Below are 15,710 nucleotides of genomic sequence, written 5' to 3' on the forward strand. Positions count from 1 at the left end.
TGGGTGGTTGTAAGAAATGTCTTTAATTGCCCAAAGCATCACTTCTGCACTGCCTGGAAGCGGTGCCTCCCACCAGCCTCCAACAAGTGGCAGGGTAGGTCACTCATACAACACATGACCATAAAAATATGGTACCAACAACCAAAGTAACCAAACCAGCTGCTGGTTAACGCAATACACGTAAAAACAGTAAACCTCAGAGCAACAACCTTGCTTGAACCAACCCCTTTCTGATCCCTCCCCACCACTTGTGAAACAAACTCCTACCACAGAGCCAGCAAGGCGCGGGGCTGAGGCGGGTCTGGGCCTTTGGGACAGCGAGTGCCAGAGGGTGCAGAGGGCAGAGCCCCGCCCGGGCTCAGCCCTGCTGGAAGGGTCATGCTGTGGGAATGGAGCGGGACCACAGGCGGGAGCAGCTCTGCCAGGGCCCGGCCGGGCACGCGGACAGGGCCCAGGGCGCCGCAGGGACACACGCCAACACAGCTGCAGGAAAAGCTTACAAGGGGCAAACTACAGCTGGCGAGGGGAGGGGACAGGGCAGGCAGGGATCCTTCATCAGCTGTCACAGAGAATACACGTTCCAAAATTTTAAAGGCACATCATAAGCTTAGCAGCATTTGGGAGCCAGTGTTTCTTGCTGGTCCTACTCAGAGGCTGCAGACAAGAGTGAAGCAGAATGTAAGAATGTAAGAAAAATGGACAAACTAATGCTCCTATCCCAAAACTATATACCCTCCCAGCTCCTAGTATGCCTTTCTTTCCTAGAAAAAACAAACAAACAAAAAAAGAATCAAGTAGTCTAACAGCTGTTGGGTCTACCTGCTACTTACTAGAAAGGAGTAGGGGAATCTGGTCAAGTGCAAGGCAAGTCCATCCCAATCCACAAGGACAGAAATCAAGGATGCCAGGTTCTCCTGTATGGATCAGTTACATCACTTACAACTAAATACTCACATTTTAGAGGGGCAGCTCAGGTTTCTAGGCTGGCAGCAGCCAGCACTGTCTGATGATGCCCAGAACAAGACTAAGGTTTTTAGGAAACAAAAATAATCCCTTTACAAAAAAAAGTGCAGGTTAGAGCATAAAGAACCCTTTCCATATTGGATAGCCAGTTACATTTCCTCCCTGAAAAGGAGCTCTGAGCCAGTATGGAAGGTGCTACAAGTGCAGTGCACTGACTAGCATAAAATGTGTCGTGAAGCTATTTGATTAAAAAAACCCAAAACGATCCCCACAAACAACCCAGTGTTCATACTCTTCTTATCAGGGTTGTTAACCCTTTAAATGGTGCTTCCCCACCCATATTTTACTTAAAGCCACAAACCAAAGTATTTAGGATAATCAAGTAGTGTTTGCTGGGGCTCTGGGGACGTCCTTAGGTCATTAAAGTGAACTTACACGTGCCCAACTTTCAGTGCTGCTGCGAGAGCGGCTGTGGCAGAGGTCAGTGATGGCTCTGGAGTGCTCACACACACACAGTGGAGACAAGAGAGATAAGAGAACCCCTGCCAGGCCAAACGTTAGCAGCCAGTAGTGTGGCTGCAGTGGGAGGGAGGGGTGTTCTCTCTGAGCACTCACTAACGCAGCCCGTGCCTCTGCCCACACGTGCAGTTACACTAAATGGAGCAGCACTTGGAAGCAAGCGGTCAGGTCCCCCTGATTTGGCCACAGCATGGAGTGGTTATATACCTTGCCATATGAACACAGTCCTAGGAGGTTTCCTTAGAGCAAAATGTATTAATGATGTACCCGGGAGGAGTTTGGCATGCATGGGGCATCAAAAGAAACTTCACCGCAGGTGCTATTTACCCTACAGGCTCACAGTGCATAACCAGCACAGAACAGCGCTTCCGTGGTGCTCTCAGACAGTTCTGTCTGTCCCCGAGTGCTTTCTGACCACCTTGCCTCCATGGACCTGATCCACGGCCAGGGTCTCCACCTCCTGCGGGGGCTGGGCGGCGTGGTGGATGCGGTGAGCCACGCCGACGTGCGCCTTGTGCGGCTTCTCGCGGGCGGGGCTGTGCGACTCGCCGGGCGCGCGATCCGAAGGGATCGGCGGGATCACCAACGGCCTCTCCTTGATCAGATGCACCTCTGCCGTTTCCCTGGCCAGCAGGAAGGGCGTGGGATCGGGCATGGCATCCACGGGCTCTCGCAGCACCAGCTTCCGGCTCTCCGACCCTATTCTGTAGGCCTCTTCGAACTCGGGGTTCAGCGGGGTGGACAGGCTCTTCTTCATCCTGCGCCGCGGCGTCTCCGGCAGTTTGTCCTTGGGAGGGGACGGTTTGTAGCTGGACAGCACGGGGCTGCCAGAGGGGGTCCCCTCCGAAGTCCCGCTGGCACTCATCAGCTTCTTCTTGGCCGCGTGCAGCTGAGAGGTCAGATAGGCAATCGTGCTCGCTCTCTGCTCCAGTTCACTGGACAACATATTGAGCTTATGGCTTTTCATTTTTAACTCTTCCAAATACTTCTTTTCTCTTTCTTTAATAGTGTTTTCCAGCACCATTATCATCGCGTTCTTTTGTTCGAGTTCTTTCAACAATTCAGTGTTTTCAGCTTCTTTGATTTTCAGTTGAGCTTCAAGATCTTTGCACTTACTTTTGAGTTCATCACTTCTTGAACCACCACTTTCTAGAAGAACAGGAAAAGCAGAAGTGTTTCAAATTAACAACAGCCATTATGTAAAACAGTACACTAGGGCTCCTTTTGCCATCCCTGAGAGGAATCCAAAAGATGAACTTCAGTCATCCCACACCATCTCTGATCCAGGGGGTTATCCTCAGGGAATTATCTTATTCCTGCTCTTTACCTGCTGTTAACATAATACATACAAAATAACTAGGATCTAGTGTATACAAACACACACAGACACACACACACATTACATATATATAAGCTTTGTGGTTAATTACAGCACCACCTCAGATAAGTTTTAAAAATAGTCTCACTCTTCTGTCCCTAAAATTTGTGTCCTGTGTTCCTACATAGCAAGCAGGGAACTGTCTAGTGGAGTCAGCAGTTCCAGGTGCTATTCTTGGCTCTTTCACAGATTTCCTGTGTGACCTTGGGAAAGAATTTTTGACATTTACTTCATAAATAAATAAGTCTGGAGAACAGAAAATACAAACATTGAAAAAAAATTAGTAACTTGAACATGAACATTAAAACAAAAAGCCATGTATTCCTTACCTGACGAGTCTGAACTCTTCACAGTCAGCTCATAGGTTAAATCTGAGAAAAAAAGTTGTTTATTTTTGTTAGAACATCATCATGGAGCCCATACATCACCTGGTGAGCAGATTTACAATGACAGCTTTCAATAACTACAGAATTAATTCTTCCCACTGCCCAAAGCAAGAATAGGAGATTCACTGAAATTAGCAGATATGTAAAACAACCGAACTATCAGCTTTTTAAAGAACAAATGAAAAAAGCTGGCTTTGATCAGCCAGTTTGCCATGAGATACAAACTGCAGCCCCTAAATGCACCCTGCTGCTGGATTTAGCAGGGTGGATTTAGGATCTGCAGTGGAAGCAGCCCCTCCAGGGGACGGGTACCTGTGCAGCGCTGCTGCAGGCGGCGCAGCTCCGCGTGCAGCCCCTTCAGGGTGTTGCTGTGCTCCCGCTGCAGAAACAGCAGGTTCTTCTGGGCACTCTGCAGCTGGTTCTCCAGGGTTGAGGTGGCCATCCTGACCCTGCCAGGGAACAGACAATTCTACTGTTAATGCATTGATTGATGTGTGATCATCAAATGCCACAAAAGGTTTTTCTGCTTTAGGACTATTTTGATTACAAGTGCTCCAAGTTCATCAAAAGCCTAATTATACTGTAGGGAGTGGGAGCAGGGAACTCATTTGTTTGGAGTTAACACATTTAAAGGATTAACTTCAGACAGTCTAAGTCATTAATCCTGTTACAAGTTAAAAGCAGAGTTCTGAGGAATGGGCTACTGTGCCTGTCTTGCTGAGGGTTTCCACTTACCCACGGGACGCAGGGACTGGTAAAATCCTTGGCAAGAACAAGGGAGAAAGCACTAAAATGAAGCAGCTCTAAGGAAAAAGGCAAAGCAGGGGTCTGAGCACAGCCAGGTTGGTGGCACTGCCAGGGGTGCCCAAACTGAGATGTGGGCACTGGCACAAGGGAAGCTCTGGCTGCTCTTGGGTTTCCTTCACACCGGGCCCAATGACACAGAGCAAGACACAGATAATGCTTCACTCAAAGAGAAAACAAACATTTTTCTTGCTCAGGTTACGAGTACATGGAAACCTGTTCCACCACTGGGTTTCTCTTACAGAACAGCCTTGTAAAAGTAAGCCTTGGCTACAGCAGTGCCCACACACAGAATGATGCTGACAGATATCCCTGAAGACCCCCGTGCTGCCAGTAGGAAAGGCTAAATTCTGTGGTATGTGTAGAAACCATTACAGTAATTAGGTTACAAGGGTAAGTGAAGAGTCAGAACTCCTGTTGCCTGGACAACCACCTGCAGTGGCATTGCAGCCATGCCTGGAATTATGGGAGCACACACAGTGTCCAAGATGGACTTAAAGGCTTTGCCTTGCATGGCAAGTGTTATCCATTGGGACTCCTTGGTATGGAGGCTTATGGCAAGAATTTTTTTCCACCAGTTTAAAATTGGTAGAGCACAAGCGCAGAGCAAGTGACATACTTTTGTTATTCCTAAACATATCACAGCCCTGTGTTTAATTTTATACTTTTATTCCCCAAAAGAACACCAGACTTGGTATTCCTGCATCTTGGTGACGCACTAAAGCACCTGGGGATGTGGTGTGGCACACAGAGCCCTCCTGATTTCATCAGTGACCTGAACTAACTTCGTCTTCTACTGACTTATCTCTACAGAAACAAATATTTGATTGTTAAAAATTAAAATGAAGGTGTGAAAGATGTTAAGAAATCCACTTCTGTGCAGGAGCCAAACAGCCTGGTTACCTTGTAACAGAGATCAAGGATTAAGTTCAGTGCCCAGGAATGTGGGCAGTCGTGCCAACTGTGCTTTGTCGTGTGAATGGGTCATTTTACAATTACCATTGCTAGCAAACAAGCAAAAATTATGGACCAAACACATTCTAAAAAGAGATTTCCAGGGTGGTTAAATTTTGCAACACCCCACTCGTGGTCCCTCACAGCCACAGTGCTGGAGGCCTGCTGGAAGGGGCACTACACAATCACAGCAGTTACTGTGGGGCACCATTAATTCTGAGGAGTGAGGATATTTAAACTGTGATACATTTTCAAAGTGACATCCTCTGGCCTGCAAAGCTGACATCAGACAGGAGCTTTACTGAATCATCCCCTTCCTTCAGTGTTCATCCTGCTCTGATCAACCGAGCATGACAGCAGGACAAAGCCACAGCTGGAGCTCTGGCTGGGCAGGACACTGAGGCTCACGAGGGATTCCTAATCGAGGAATGTATTCTCCAAAAGAAACCCTAAGCTGTCACAGAAGTAGGTGAAAAAAGAGCCTCCACACAATAGCCCAGAGCTCCTGGTCTTTACAATGGGTATTAATGGTGGCTTTACACCTGTAACCATAATCTGAACAGGAAAATACTTGCCTGAATAGGAAAATATTTCATCACCAGCAACAGACAGTAACTGTTCATAGCTCAGTCCTTGCAAATAAACATGTTCATTAAAAACTACTTCCTATGTGTTCAAAAAAAAACCCAGAAAAAGGCTCTCACTATTAATCTCCTCAATTACTTTTTCACTTTGATCTTCTGCATCTGAAAGATCCCACCAGAATTACCTGCTCTGAGAAAACAAATACAATCAGAGTCAAGTGAGTGTTACAGGCTTAGGAAGAAAATAAGAACTACCAGCATCAGAGCATCATCTTCTCTGCAGCAGCAGCAGTAAGTTAATCAGTGAGATCAATTAAATCAACCCACGAGGAGTTTCAGCTGCAGCCCCTCTGCACTGAGGAGTTTCCCACAAGCCTCTGCAGCCTTTCTGTGCTTCTCCCCCTCACAGCAGCCTGGGTGTCTGCTGTCCCCTCTCCCTCCCCTCAAGGGAAAGGGAAGGCCAGTGAGGTGAAGCCACAGACTCCATGGATGTGTGGGCAGCAGATCCAGCTCCAAACCCACCCACCCTCTCAGGCCTTTTTACACAGCACTGCCAGCACTGTGAGGTCTGCCCCCTGTGCTCTGGGAAACAGCCAAAACCATCCACTGTCAAAGCAGGAAAAGGTCTCTTGCACAGACAGTCACTATACAGAGACACAGATTTGCTGTGTCCCATAGTCCTGGGATTGCACTAAGCTGATTTCATCTCAGGCTCTCTGAAACAAGGAGGTCAAACACCACAAAGAAACAGCAAATGCAGAAGTCAGTGGTGCCCTTTACAGCCCAGAAGAACAATCTCCACCTCCCACCATGGAAATTGGTGGGACAAGCTCCCAAATCTACCAGGCTGTGGCTGGATGCCAGCAGATAAATTACACCAGTGCTGGGAAGAACGCTGTGACTGCATTCACAGCACAAAGTTATGTCACTATGGTTTTTCCCCCTTTCCCTTTCTCTCAAAAAAAAAAAAAAAAAAGTTTGCTGTGTTCTTACACAGACAGAACTGTGCAATGCAGAGCTTGGCAAAGTCCCCTGGGAACGTGCACAGCATTTGGGAAGGATGACAGAACACTAAAGGGACACTGCAGTGTCCAGGGGTGAAGGTGAGGGTGACACACCTCCTCTCTGGCAGCAGGACTGGCCCAGAACACCAAATGTCCAACCTGTCGGCAACAGAGGCTTTGTGTGGACTGTGCAATGCATTCCACCCTTCAAACATCCACAATTTCTCATTTCTCAGGACCACCACAACACCAAATGTTTCTATATATAGCTCAGAGATTGAGCCTCAACTCCTCCAAATGATGGATTCACAGTTTCGCTTGAATACAGCCAAGGAGGAACAAATGGAATCAGTCAAACAGAATTCCCTTGGGAATGTTAAGTACAACACTTTAATCACTACTGCACCTACCTAAGCCATCATCTTCCAGTAAAGCAGAGAAGGCAACTTCAATTATCATTCCTGTAAAGCTCACCTTGAAAAGGAACTGTTCTGTCTCCTTATAAGTGCATGTTCTCTTGAAAAATACACACACAAAATCTTGTATGGAAAAGGAAAAAATATTACACAGGAGCTTTTAAAATGCAACTTAATCACATGCTCAGCATAAACAGTCACATCTTGCCTAGCAGAAGATGTGCAGGCTCCAGGCCTTTTTGGATCTTAAGCAATTGGAGAGAGTTCAAAATGTTTCAAGGCAACAAGCATCTGGCTGCCTATCAGAAGCCTTTGCACAAAATCAGAGCATCTCAAGCCCTGCTGCAGATAGGAGGAGGGAGATGCTAATCTCTGACCTTAGACACAAGTCCAAAGGATGGAATGAAGCCCAAACAGTGATTTAACATTTTCATTCCTGTTTGGTATCCACTCAACAGAACACAATAACCTTCTTTTACGTGGATGGGGTGACCATCACCTGAGAAGCTGCTTTAGCTCCCTGCCAACTCACAGCCTTGAAATATGTATGGGCAGACATTTTCCTCTTGACTGCTCCCTGGCCAGTGCTCCATCAAAATGTAACAAAAGCTGCCAAAATGTCATTTGTTTGCTATATAAAATACAATTTCAAGAACTAAGTAAGGACAGTGGATACCCCTTGTAAGAACCTCCAAAGTTTTAGCCAGACCCCATTTTAAAGATTGTCACTGAACTGACCAAACAGCTCTAATGCTGAAATTACTGACAGTCACTTTGTTGTTCTTTGCTTAGATCAGCTCTCCATCTCTGAGACATAATGCCATCCCCAAAGTGTTTGCTCAGCTCCTTTCAAAGGACATAACAAAGGAGACCCTGCAGCCTCCACAGCCAACTCAAGGGCTTTGCTCTGCTGCTTGGACATTTGTTTTAAGTCGCCCCCAAACAGATTCTATCACACCACTACACCTCTCCTGAAGCAGAAGAGCAGTAACACAGCTCAGTGACAAACTGTTCCAGTTCCCAATTCCTGCACACCCCTCATCCACACGTGTATCAGACTAGGCCAGTTCAACTAGTCCAGGGCTGCTGAAGTCAAGCTTTTCAGACAATACACTCAGCCTACACATCCACCTCGGCCATCCCTCCCCTTCTGCAGTGCTCCCTTATCAGAAACACCTCTTGCAGCAACACCTCTGTACTCAGACTTCTGCATTGCAATATAACAATGCTTACACATCATTAGTGACCCAGTTACTTCTCATCTTTTCGTTTCTGTGTTTTAAAACCAAGCACAATTAGTAGTTCTTTCCTGGAGACAATGGAGAGGAAGAAGGAACTGTGCCACTGTCCTCCCAGAGGAAGGACATGATTTTGCTTTCTCAGCTCCTTTTCCATTTCTACTGCTTTTGATGCTATTTTACTCAGTGGTTTCTCTGCCTGACTTTCCCATCATTTTCTGATCAGAGGCTGTGTAAACTCTTTACAGTTAACCTCTGAATGTCCTGCAAGCATACATTTCAGCATTTTAATAAGAAGATGATTTTTTATTACTCCTACAGCAGCTGGTATGGCAGCAGGAAGAATAACTGTGTGGACACCACCCTGGTAGCAATGATTTAATTCTGGATGCTCCAAAGGAACCAGCTGCTACTTTTACACAGAACTCACAGACTGCCTGGGTGCCTGACTGTGTACCTGGAGTCAGGAGCACTGACAGGAATAGTTCACATGGTGTTTTCTCTGTCCTTGAGACCACCCAACCCCAGAGCTGTCACAAGGGAAGAGACTAAAAGGAATCAGACGTTAAAATCACCACTGTGACAGAGACTATCAGAGAACCAAATCAAATAGTCCTGCAGTGGCATTTCATACAGACACAGTTATGATGACAATACCAGAGTGTGCAAAGCTATGGCTGTACAGCTGTCAGGAACAAATTGCCTACTCTGGCAGGAAGCTTTGAAAATTACCCAATTTGAGCCTAATTCACTTTAGGGAGACAAAGAAAGCATTACCTAAATGACACTGACCACTTCAAAAGAACCCCTTTAACAATGATGAAGTGACAATAAAAGCCTTCACAAGCAAAATTACATCTCAGGTAGAGGAACAGGTTGCTTCTCTTCTGCTCTCTAGCACATGCTCCTAAAGAATGGTTCTTCTATTTCATTCAGCCTTTAATTATGAGGACAAAACAATTTGTTATTTTAATATAACCTCCAGCAAAGCCACAGAATGCAAACTGCACCCCAATCAAAACCAGGCAGTCACAAAATTGCAAAGACACGCTAGTCTTTCTAGTAAACCAACTTCTTTTGTCAGAAGAATGACAAGAAAATTAATATTCAGTTCTCCCAGACTAATACAATATCAAGGCTCAAACCTGAGCCTCATTCTATTTTTTTTCCAAAATCATTAAGAAAGTTCTCCAGCTTCAGTTAAAGCTGAATCAGAACTTAAGTTAGTAAGGTAGGCTGTGGGTGGTTTTGGTAGAAGGAGCTGTTAAGAATAACTCCAAATTCATGCTTAGAAATAACACTACACTATGGAATAGTCATGGGCTTTACTCACAGATCACATACTCACTTATGAACACTGCATGCCCTCTCTTAATTTATTGCCCTCTGTGCTCAAGAATGTGTGAACTGCACCAGAAACTGAAGAAAATTGATTTGTGCAATATAGAAATTTGCCCTTTCTGAAGGCTGCTGAAACACAAACCAAAAGAATTACTACACTGGTTTCACAAATCCAACTTGGCTGGGCCTTTTCCTGCTCCCAAACTTGACAAAAACCCATCACCACACGGACATGTGAGCATTGCACCACCCAGCCCAGCCGTGACTTTGTCTCACCCATCCCACTCACACACACTGAGCAAGAATTCAGTGCTGCATTCCTGAAACGCTGCAGAATCACCTTCCTGGTCATTCAGTGAACCAGGTCAGGGAACTGCTGCAGCTGAAAACAAACCCATTTTCCCACTGCCTGTTGCCAGGTGGCGGGTTCACTGTGCAGCACTGTAGATGCCTGGGGAAGGTGAAAAAAACAAAAATAAAAAATAGAATCTGAAAGCAGGTCAGGGGGTGGTACAGGCAGAACTGCTTCCTGCAGCAGCGCCAGCTCCAGGCACTCGCCTGAGCTCCTACTGCATGAACTGCAGAAATTATGATTTTCAGAGGTTACCAGGCATATTTGTGAAACACTGAAGCCTTATAGGAAGCTAAATCTGTCCAGAAAGATCATTTACAGAGAGCAGCTATTGCAAAACAACTCTACAGAACTGCACAACTATTTCCAGGCAAGTGTAACAGGCTGAGGAGATGCTTTTCTCTAATGCATTCTGTGATGCTGTTTCATAAGGCATCGATTTTTATTATTTTAGAACAGCAGCTACGATCAAACACACAAAAATTGGTCCCCACTTTGCTAAAGGTTTTGAGAGCTGCTAATGAGGGAAATCTGGGAGTGGTGATGACCTAAGTCCAATCTTTCTTAAGCAAGATTTTTTTGGTGTTAAATAGGATGCCAAGACAAAGGCTCCCAAAGAGAGGTGCTTTATACCCTCCCTTACATAACCCAGGTATCTCAAAGTGAGACAATAAAGCCACACAGTTAAACTGAGCTTTCCTGAGGCTGGAAAGGAAACAAGCAGACACTCTTCTATCGCAAAGGGAACCTGCTGGTTCTGACATCATTCCCACGGCTCTTCCTCACAGAGGGGCTCTCCCCGAGCTCCACACCTCTGCCCAGACAGGCGATCTGCCGTGCCTTTTGTGCCCTCCCTCCGGCCCCGACTCGGATTACAGGCAGCTACTGTTCCCTGGCGTATTTTCAGCCTTTCTGGAGACAGCTACCATTCTGTTTGGAGAAGCCATGACATTTAACAGTTTTCAGTCAGTCCAGCACTGTTTTTAGATAACACTGATTTAAAACCCTATCTCTCTCAATCAAATAATTAAAACCAACAAGCAGCAATGTATTTTAATATTTTAAATACAAACCAAAGGTTTCCTTGGAGTAAAATGAGAACAAACATGCACCTCAAGAGCAGGAAAGAAATCACAGCCCAAAAAAAAAGCCCTTTTGCAATGATTATTTAAAACCACTCAAACTAACAGCTTGCAGAAGCTCCAATACTCTGAAAACATCTGTTTCAGCAATATTTTGTCATGCCACTAACGTCTAGTAGTAAATAGATTTATTATTCCTATTTATAGTACCATAGTCTTTAACATCACCAGGAGAAATGAGCTGGTAGATAATGGCAAATCATTATTAAACAAAATCGTTCACTGCTCATGTGGAGATAGACTAACACCCATTATCACACTGCTGGACATCCTGGTTTAGAGGAAGATATTTTTACATCACTTAAAAATGAGCACAGGGACGAATCAGGCCCACATCCACTGATGACAGTACAGCCAGAGAGGTGAAGGTGACAGAACAGAGGTGAGGGACAGCAGTGCCAACCAGGGGGATGACATTCCCATTTTGAACTCAATGAGCTATTTGCCACCTTCATGTGCTGTTCAGATGTACCATGGATTCACAAGAAGGGAGCTGAGGGTTTGTCTCAGCAGAGCCCTGCGGATAAGGGCTGTGCCTGCACAAAGGGCCCCCTCCCACCTCAACCCAGCCAGGCCCTGGGCACAGGGCCCTGGAGCTGCTCCCGGGGGGCTCTGCTGGACCCTCCTGGGGGCTCTGCTGGACCCTGCTGGGGGCTCTGCTGGACCCTCCTGGGGGGCTCTGCTGGACCCTTCTGGGGGCACTGCTGGACCCTCCTGGGGGCTCTGCTGGACCCTCCTGGGGGCTCTGCTGGACCCTCCTGGGGGCACTGCTGGACCCTCCTGGGGGCTCTGCTGGACCCTCCTGGGGGCTCTGCTGGACCCTCCTGGGGGCTCTGCTGGACCCTTCTGGGGGGCTCTGCTGGACCCTGCTGGGGGGCTCTGCTGGACCCTGCTGGGGGGCTCTGCTGGACCCTTCTGGGGGCTCTGCTGGACCCTCCTGGGGGCTCTGCTGGACCCTCCTGGGGGGCTCTGCTGGACCCTCCTGGGGGCTCTGCTGGACCCTGCTGGGGGGCTCTGCTGGACCCTCCTGGGGGCTCTGCTGGACCCTCCTGGGGGGCTCTGCTGGACCCTCCTGGGGGGCTCTGCTGGACCCTGCTGGGGGGCTCTGCTGGACCCTCCTGGGGGCTCTGCTGGACCCTGCTGGGGGGCACTGCTGGACCCTCCTGGGGGCTCTGCTGGACCCTCCTGGGGGGCTCTGCTGGACCCTCCTGGGGGCTCTGCTGGACCCTCCTGGGGGCTCTGCTGGACCCTCCTGGGGGGCTCTGCTGGACCCTCCTGGGGGGCTCTGCTGGACCCTCCTGGGGGCTCTGCTGGACCCTCCTGGGGGGCTCTGCTGGACCCTCCTGGGGGCTCTGCTGGACCCTTCTGGGGGGCTCTGCTGGACCCTCCTGGGGGCTCTGCTGGACCCTCCTGGGGGTGCTGGCCCTGCTTACACACCTGGCTCATTGCAGCAGCCCCTGGCAGAGCAGCAGGGCTGTGTCTGTGCTCTGGGACTCTCACAGCCACTCGTGTCCCTGTGTGCTGGGCACCTGGCCTTCCTCAACACCAACACCTGTAAATGTTCCTTCTGCTGGCTGTGCTTTCCAAACCAGCAATAACAAAAAGCTATTTCACACACTCAACTTTGCCCCTCCTCACCTTATTTGACTGCTGAATTTTCAGTAAAGTGCTACTCAACGAAACCCATCACTTTTAGTTACTAACAGACACGTATACATAAATATGCATAGGAAATATCACTTGTCAGCAAAAAAAATTCTTCAGCATTATAAATCTCAGAAAGATGAAGATGTCTGTTCTCTCTATAAAATAAATTAGAACTTGCTACCTTTTTTAAACTTTACTATGAAAAATAAAGTTAAACATGAACTTGGGCAAAATGATTAATAGTAATCTTTTTACCCAATATGAATACAACCCTTCATAGTTTTGCTACTTTAAACCACTATTTTTTAAGCCACAAAACAGAAATGAGATGCCTAAAAATGACAACTGTCCTCCCTCCATTTTGCTGTTTACAACGTTGAATAAATATTTTATTTTACTTTACATTATGATCCACATTCTGCCATAACAGCATTGGGAGTTTGTGTTCTGCCTCCTGCAGTTAAAGGACTGACTAATGTGGTGGATCTGGACGAACAAATATATCACCCTTAACACCTACAGCCTCCTGAAGTAGGGCACGCTAAGGAACAGTGGGATTTTTGTAACAAAACACATTTAAAAAATAATTTTAAAGCCCTGAAAGTATGCAGCTGTTTGTGAAATCTGATGTAAAGGAAACAACAGTAAGAAATGAAATTATTGCTGTTCTACAGCTTGCAAGAACGACTGGACTGGAAACTACTTAGAGTATCTGGATTGGTCACGAGACCTTTGTCTTTTCTAAGGGGATGAGGGAGGAAACTTTACAGATATACTAAACAGAAGTAAAACAAGAGGATGAAAACAAGTGGTTAGCATCAGTTTAGCCAATATTCTTTCTTTCCACTTAAGCAGCTGATACTTTCCTCTGTTATGACCTTCCTATCTTTGTTATTTTACTAAAAATGACTGCTGGAGCCTCATACAACCAAGAGCTTGAAAAATCAACAATATTACAAGTCAGCCATTATCTGTGTATAAAGCACTTGCTTTAAATTGTCACACCAAAAAGCAATGTGCAGTTTAAAAGCATAAATGTCAGTCTCCCAGAGGCTCAGTCATAATAATGCACTACAGAATTGCATTCACTAATGAGCAAATTACATGGGAAAAGGCACTATATTTACAGTCACATCCATTTGTCTTTTATTTTTTAATTAAGGAGTATAATTGATATTGCAAAAGCTCAATACAGCTTTTTGAGTGCAAGCATCTCCCCATCTAAGTAAAGCCAACAAGTACCCTGGATGCTTCCTATGCACCTGCAATGCAGATCAAAACAGACAATTCCACCCCCAGGGCTGCCTCAGCTTCTGTGTTCACATTTACCCCCAATGTCTCAGCTTTATTCAATTTAATAAGCTGGGCTCAGGTCATTCTGCTGCTGGCCAGGGCAGGAAGGGCCCCTCCTTCCTCCCTGCTGTCCCACCCCATGTCCTGCCTAGGGAGGCTGCGTCTGGAAGCATCTCCATGTCTGAAGACGCCCTGCACTTCTCTGCTGCCAGATCCACAGACGACAGGCGTTCTCCTCCAAAGGAAAAACCGCCTCCTCTCAATTATTCCCTACCCACTCCAAAATAAACACAATCCACCCGTCCAGCCCGTTGCAGGCCCTGCGTTGCTCGTGAAAACGACACCGTCGTCACTTTGCAAAGTGGAAAGGTGCGATGCGAAGGATGCGGGAGGATGCGGTGTAAACCCTGCCCGGTGCGTGCGGGCGGTGCAGCGATGGGCGGCCGCTCTGCCGCTCCGGGGCACATCCCAAACACAAACACCGACACGTCCCTTCCCCCGAACGGGCACAAACGCAAAGACGAGGGGGGTACAGCGGGAAGCAGGGCAGGCCCTTCACGCCCTGTGCCCCAGAGAAGGGCCCTGGATGCGCTCCACGAAGCGCTTTGGGCCGGCGCCAGCGCCCGGCGCCCGGCCCGGAGCCGCCCTGCGCGCACCCGCCGCGCCGCTGGCTGCCCGCAACGGCCGCGCCGGCCCGGGGGCTGGGACCGGCCCTCGGGGGGCTGGGACCGGCCCTCAGGGGAGCTGTGACCGCGGGGCTCTGCCCGGCTCTCAGGGGAGCTGTGACCGTGGAGCTCTGCCCGGCCCTCAGGGGAGCTGTGACCGTGGAGCTCTGCCCGGCCCTCGGGGGGGGCTCTGTCCGGCCCTCGGGGAGCTCTGCCCGGCCCTCGGGGCTCTGATCGCGCTCCCCCCAGGCTATCTCCGCCCAGCCGAGGCGCGGCTCCTCCACCCGCCGCAGGTCCCGGGGCCGCGGGGCGCCCCCTCAGCCCCGCCCGCCCCCACGGGAGGGTCCCTCAGCGGGCGGCGGATTCGTGCCAGACGGAGAAAGGCCCCAGCAGCGATGCCGCCTCCCCGCTCCCCACGCGGCCCCCGGGGGTCGCGATGCCGCCGCCGCCGCCCCCTCAGCGGGCCGGCGCGGAGGGCACAGCGCGCCGCAGCCGCCGCCCCGCCCGGCCCCTCACCTGCTCGGCCCCAGCCGCGTCTGCCGCTCGCCCCGCCCGAAGGACCGCGGGTGCCCCGCGGGGCCGGCACTGACCGGCGGCGGCACCGGCACCGGGGGCGGCGGCGCAGGCGCAGGTGCGGCTGCGGCACCGGGCCCGTCGCTGTGGCAACGGCGGGACAGCGCGGCCCCGCCCGCCCGCGCGCGGGGCGGGGCGTGCGCGCGCACGGGAGCGCACGGGAGCGCGCACCTGGGAGAGGGAGGAGGAAAATGGGAATGGCACGAGGTCTGTGGGAATGTGGGGAAGGAGGCGATGTGCGTTCCCGGGAGAGCCTGTCCTGGTTTAAGCCCAGCTGGAAATTAAGCCCCACTCAACTCCCCGCCCGGTGGGATGGGGAGGAGAATCAAAAGTAAAGCTTGTAGGCTGAGATAAGAACAGTTCAGTAACTGAAAATAAAGTGAAATAGAATAATACTCATAGATAATTATGATAATGAAGAGGAAAAACGCCCCAAACAAACGTTGCACGA

At 48.9% G+C, this 15,710-nt stretch overlaps 1 protein-coding gene across 1 annotated transcript; it reads right to left on the minus strand.

Annotated features, from left to right (window-relative positions):
• Positions 1-4: 4 nt before the first annotated feature.
• On the minus strand, positions 5-15,372 carry CCDC92 (coiled-coil domain containing 92). Its single transcript, XM_064392771.1, has 4 exons — positions 15,203-15,372; positions 3,559-3,695; positions 3,190-3,231; positions 5-2,631 (listed from the first exon to the last, which is right to left on the minus strand). Exons 2-4 carry the CDS (start codon positions 3,686-3,688, stop codon positions 1,862-1,864), a joined length of 942 nt encoding a protein of 313 aa, XP_064248841.1. The 5' UTR covers positions 3,689-3,695; positions 15,203-15,372; the 3' UTR covers positions 5-1,861.
• Positions 15,373-15,710: the final 338 nt, after the last annotated feature.

Source organism: Passer domesticus, chromosome 17 (assembly GCF_036417665.1).
Source record: "Passer domesticus isolate bPasDom1 chromosome 17, bPasDom1.hap1, whole genome shotgun sequence".
Taxonomy (NCBI): Eukaryota; Metazoa; Chordata; class Aves; order Passeriformes; family Passeridae; genus Passer; species Passer domesticus.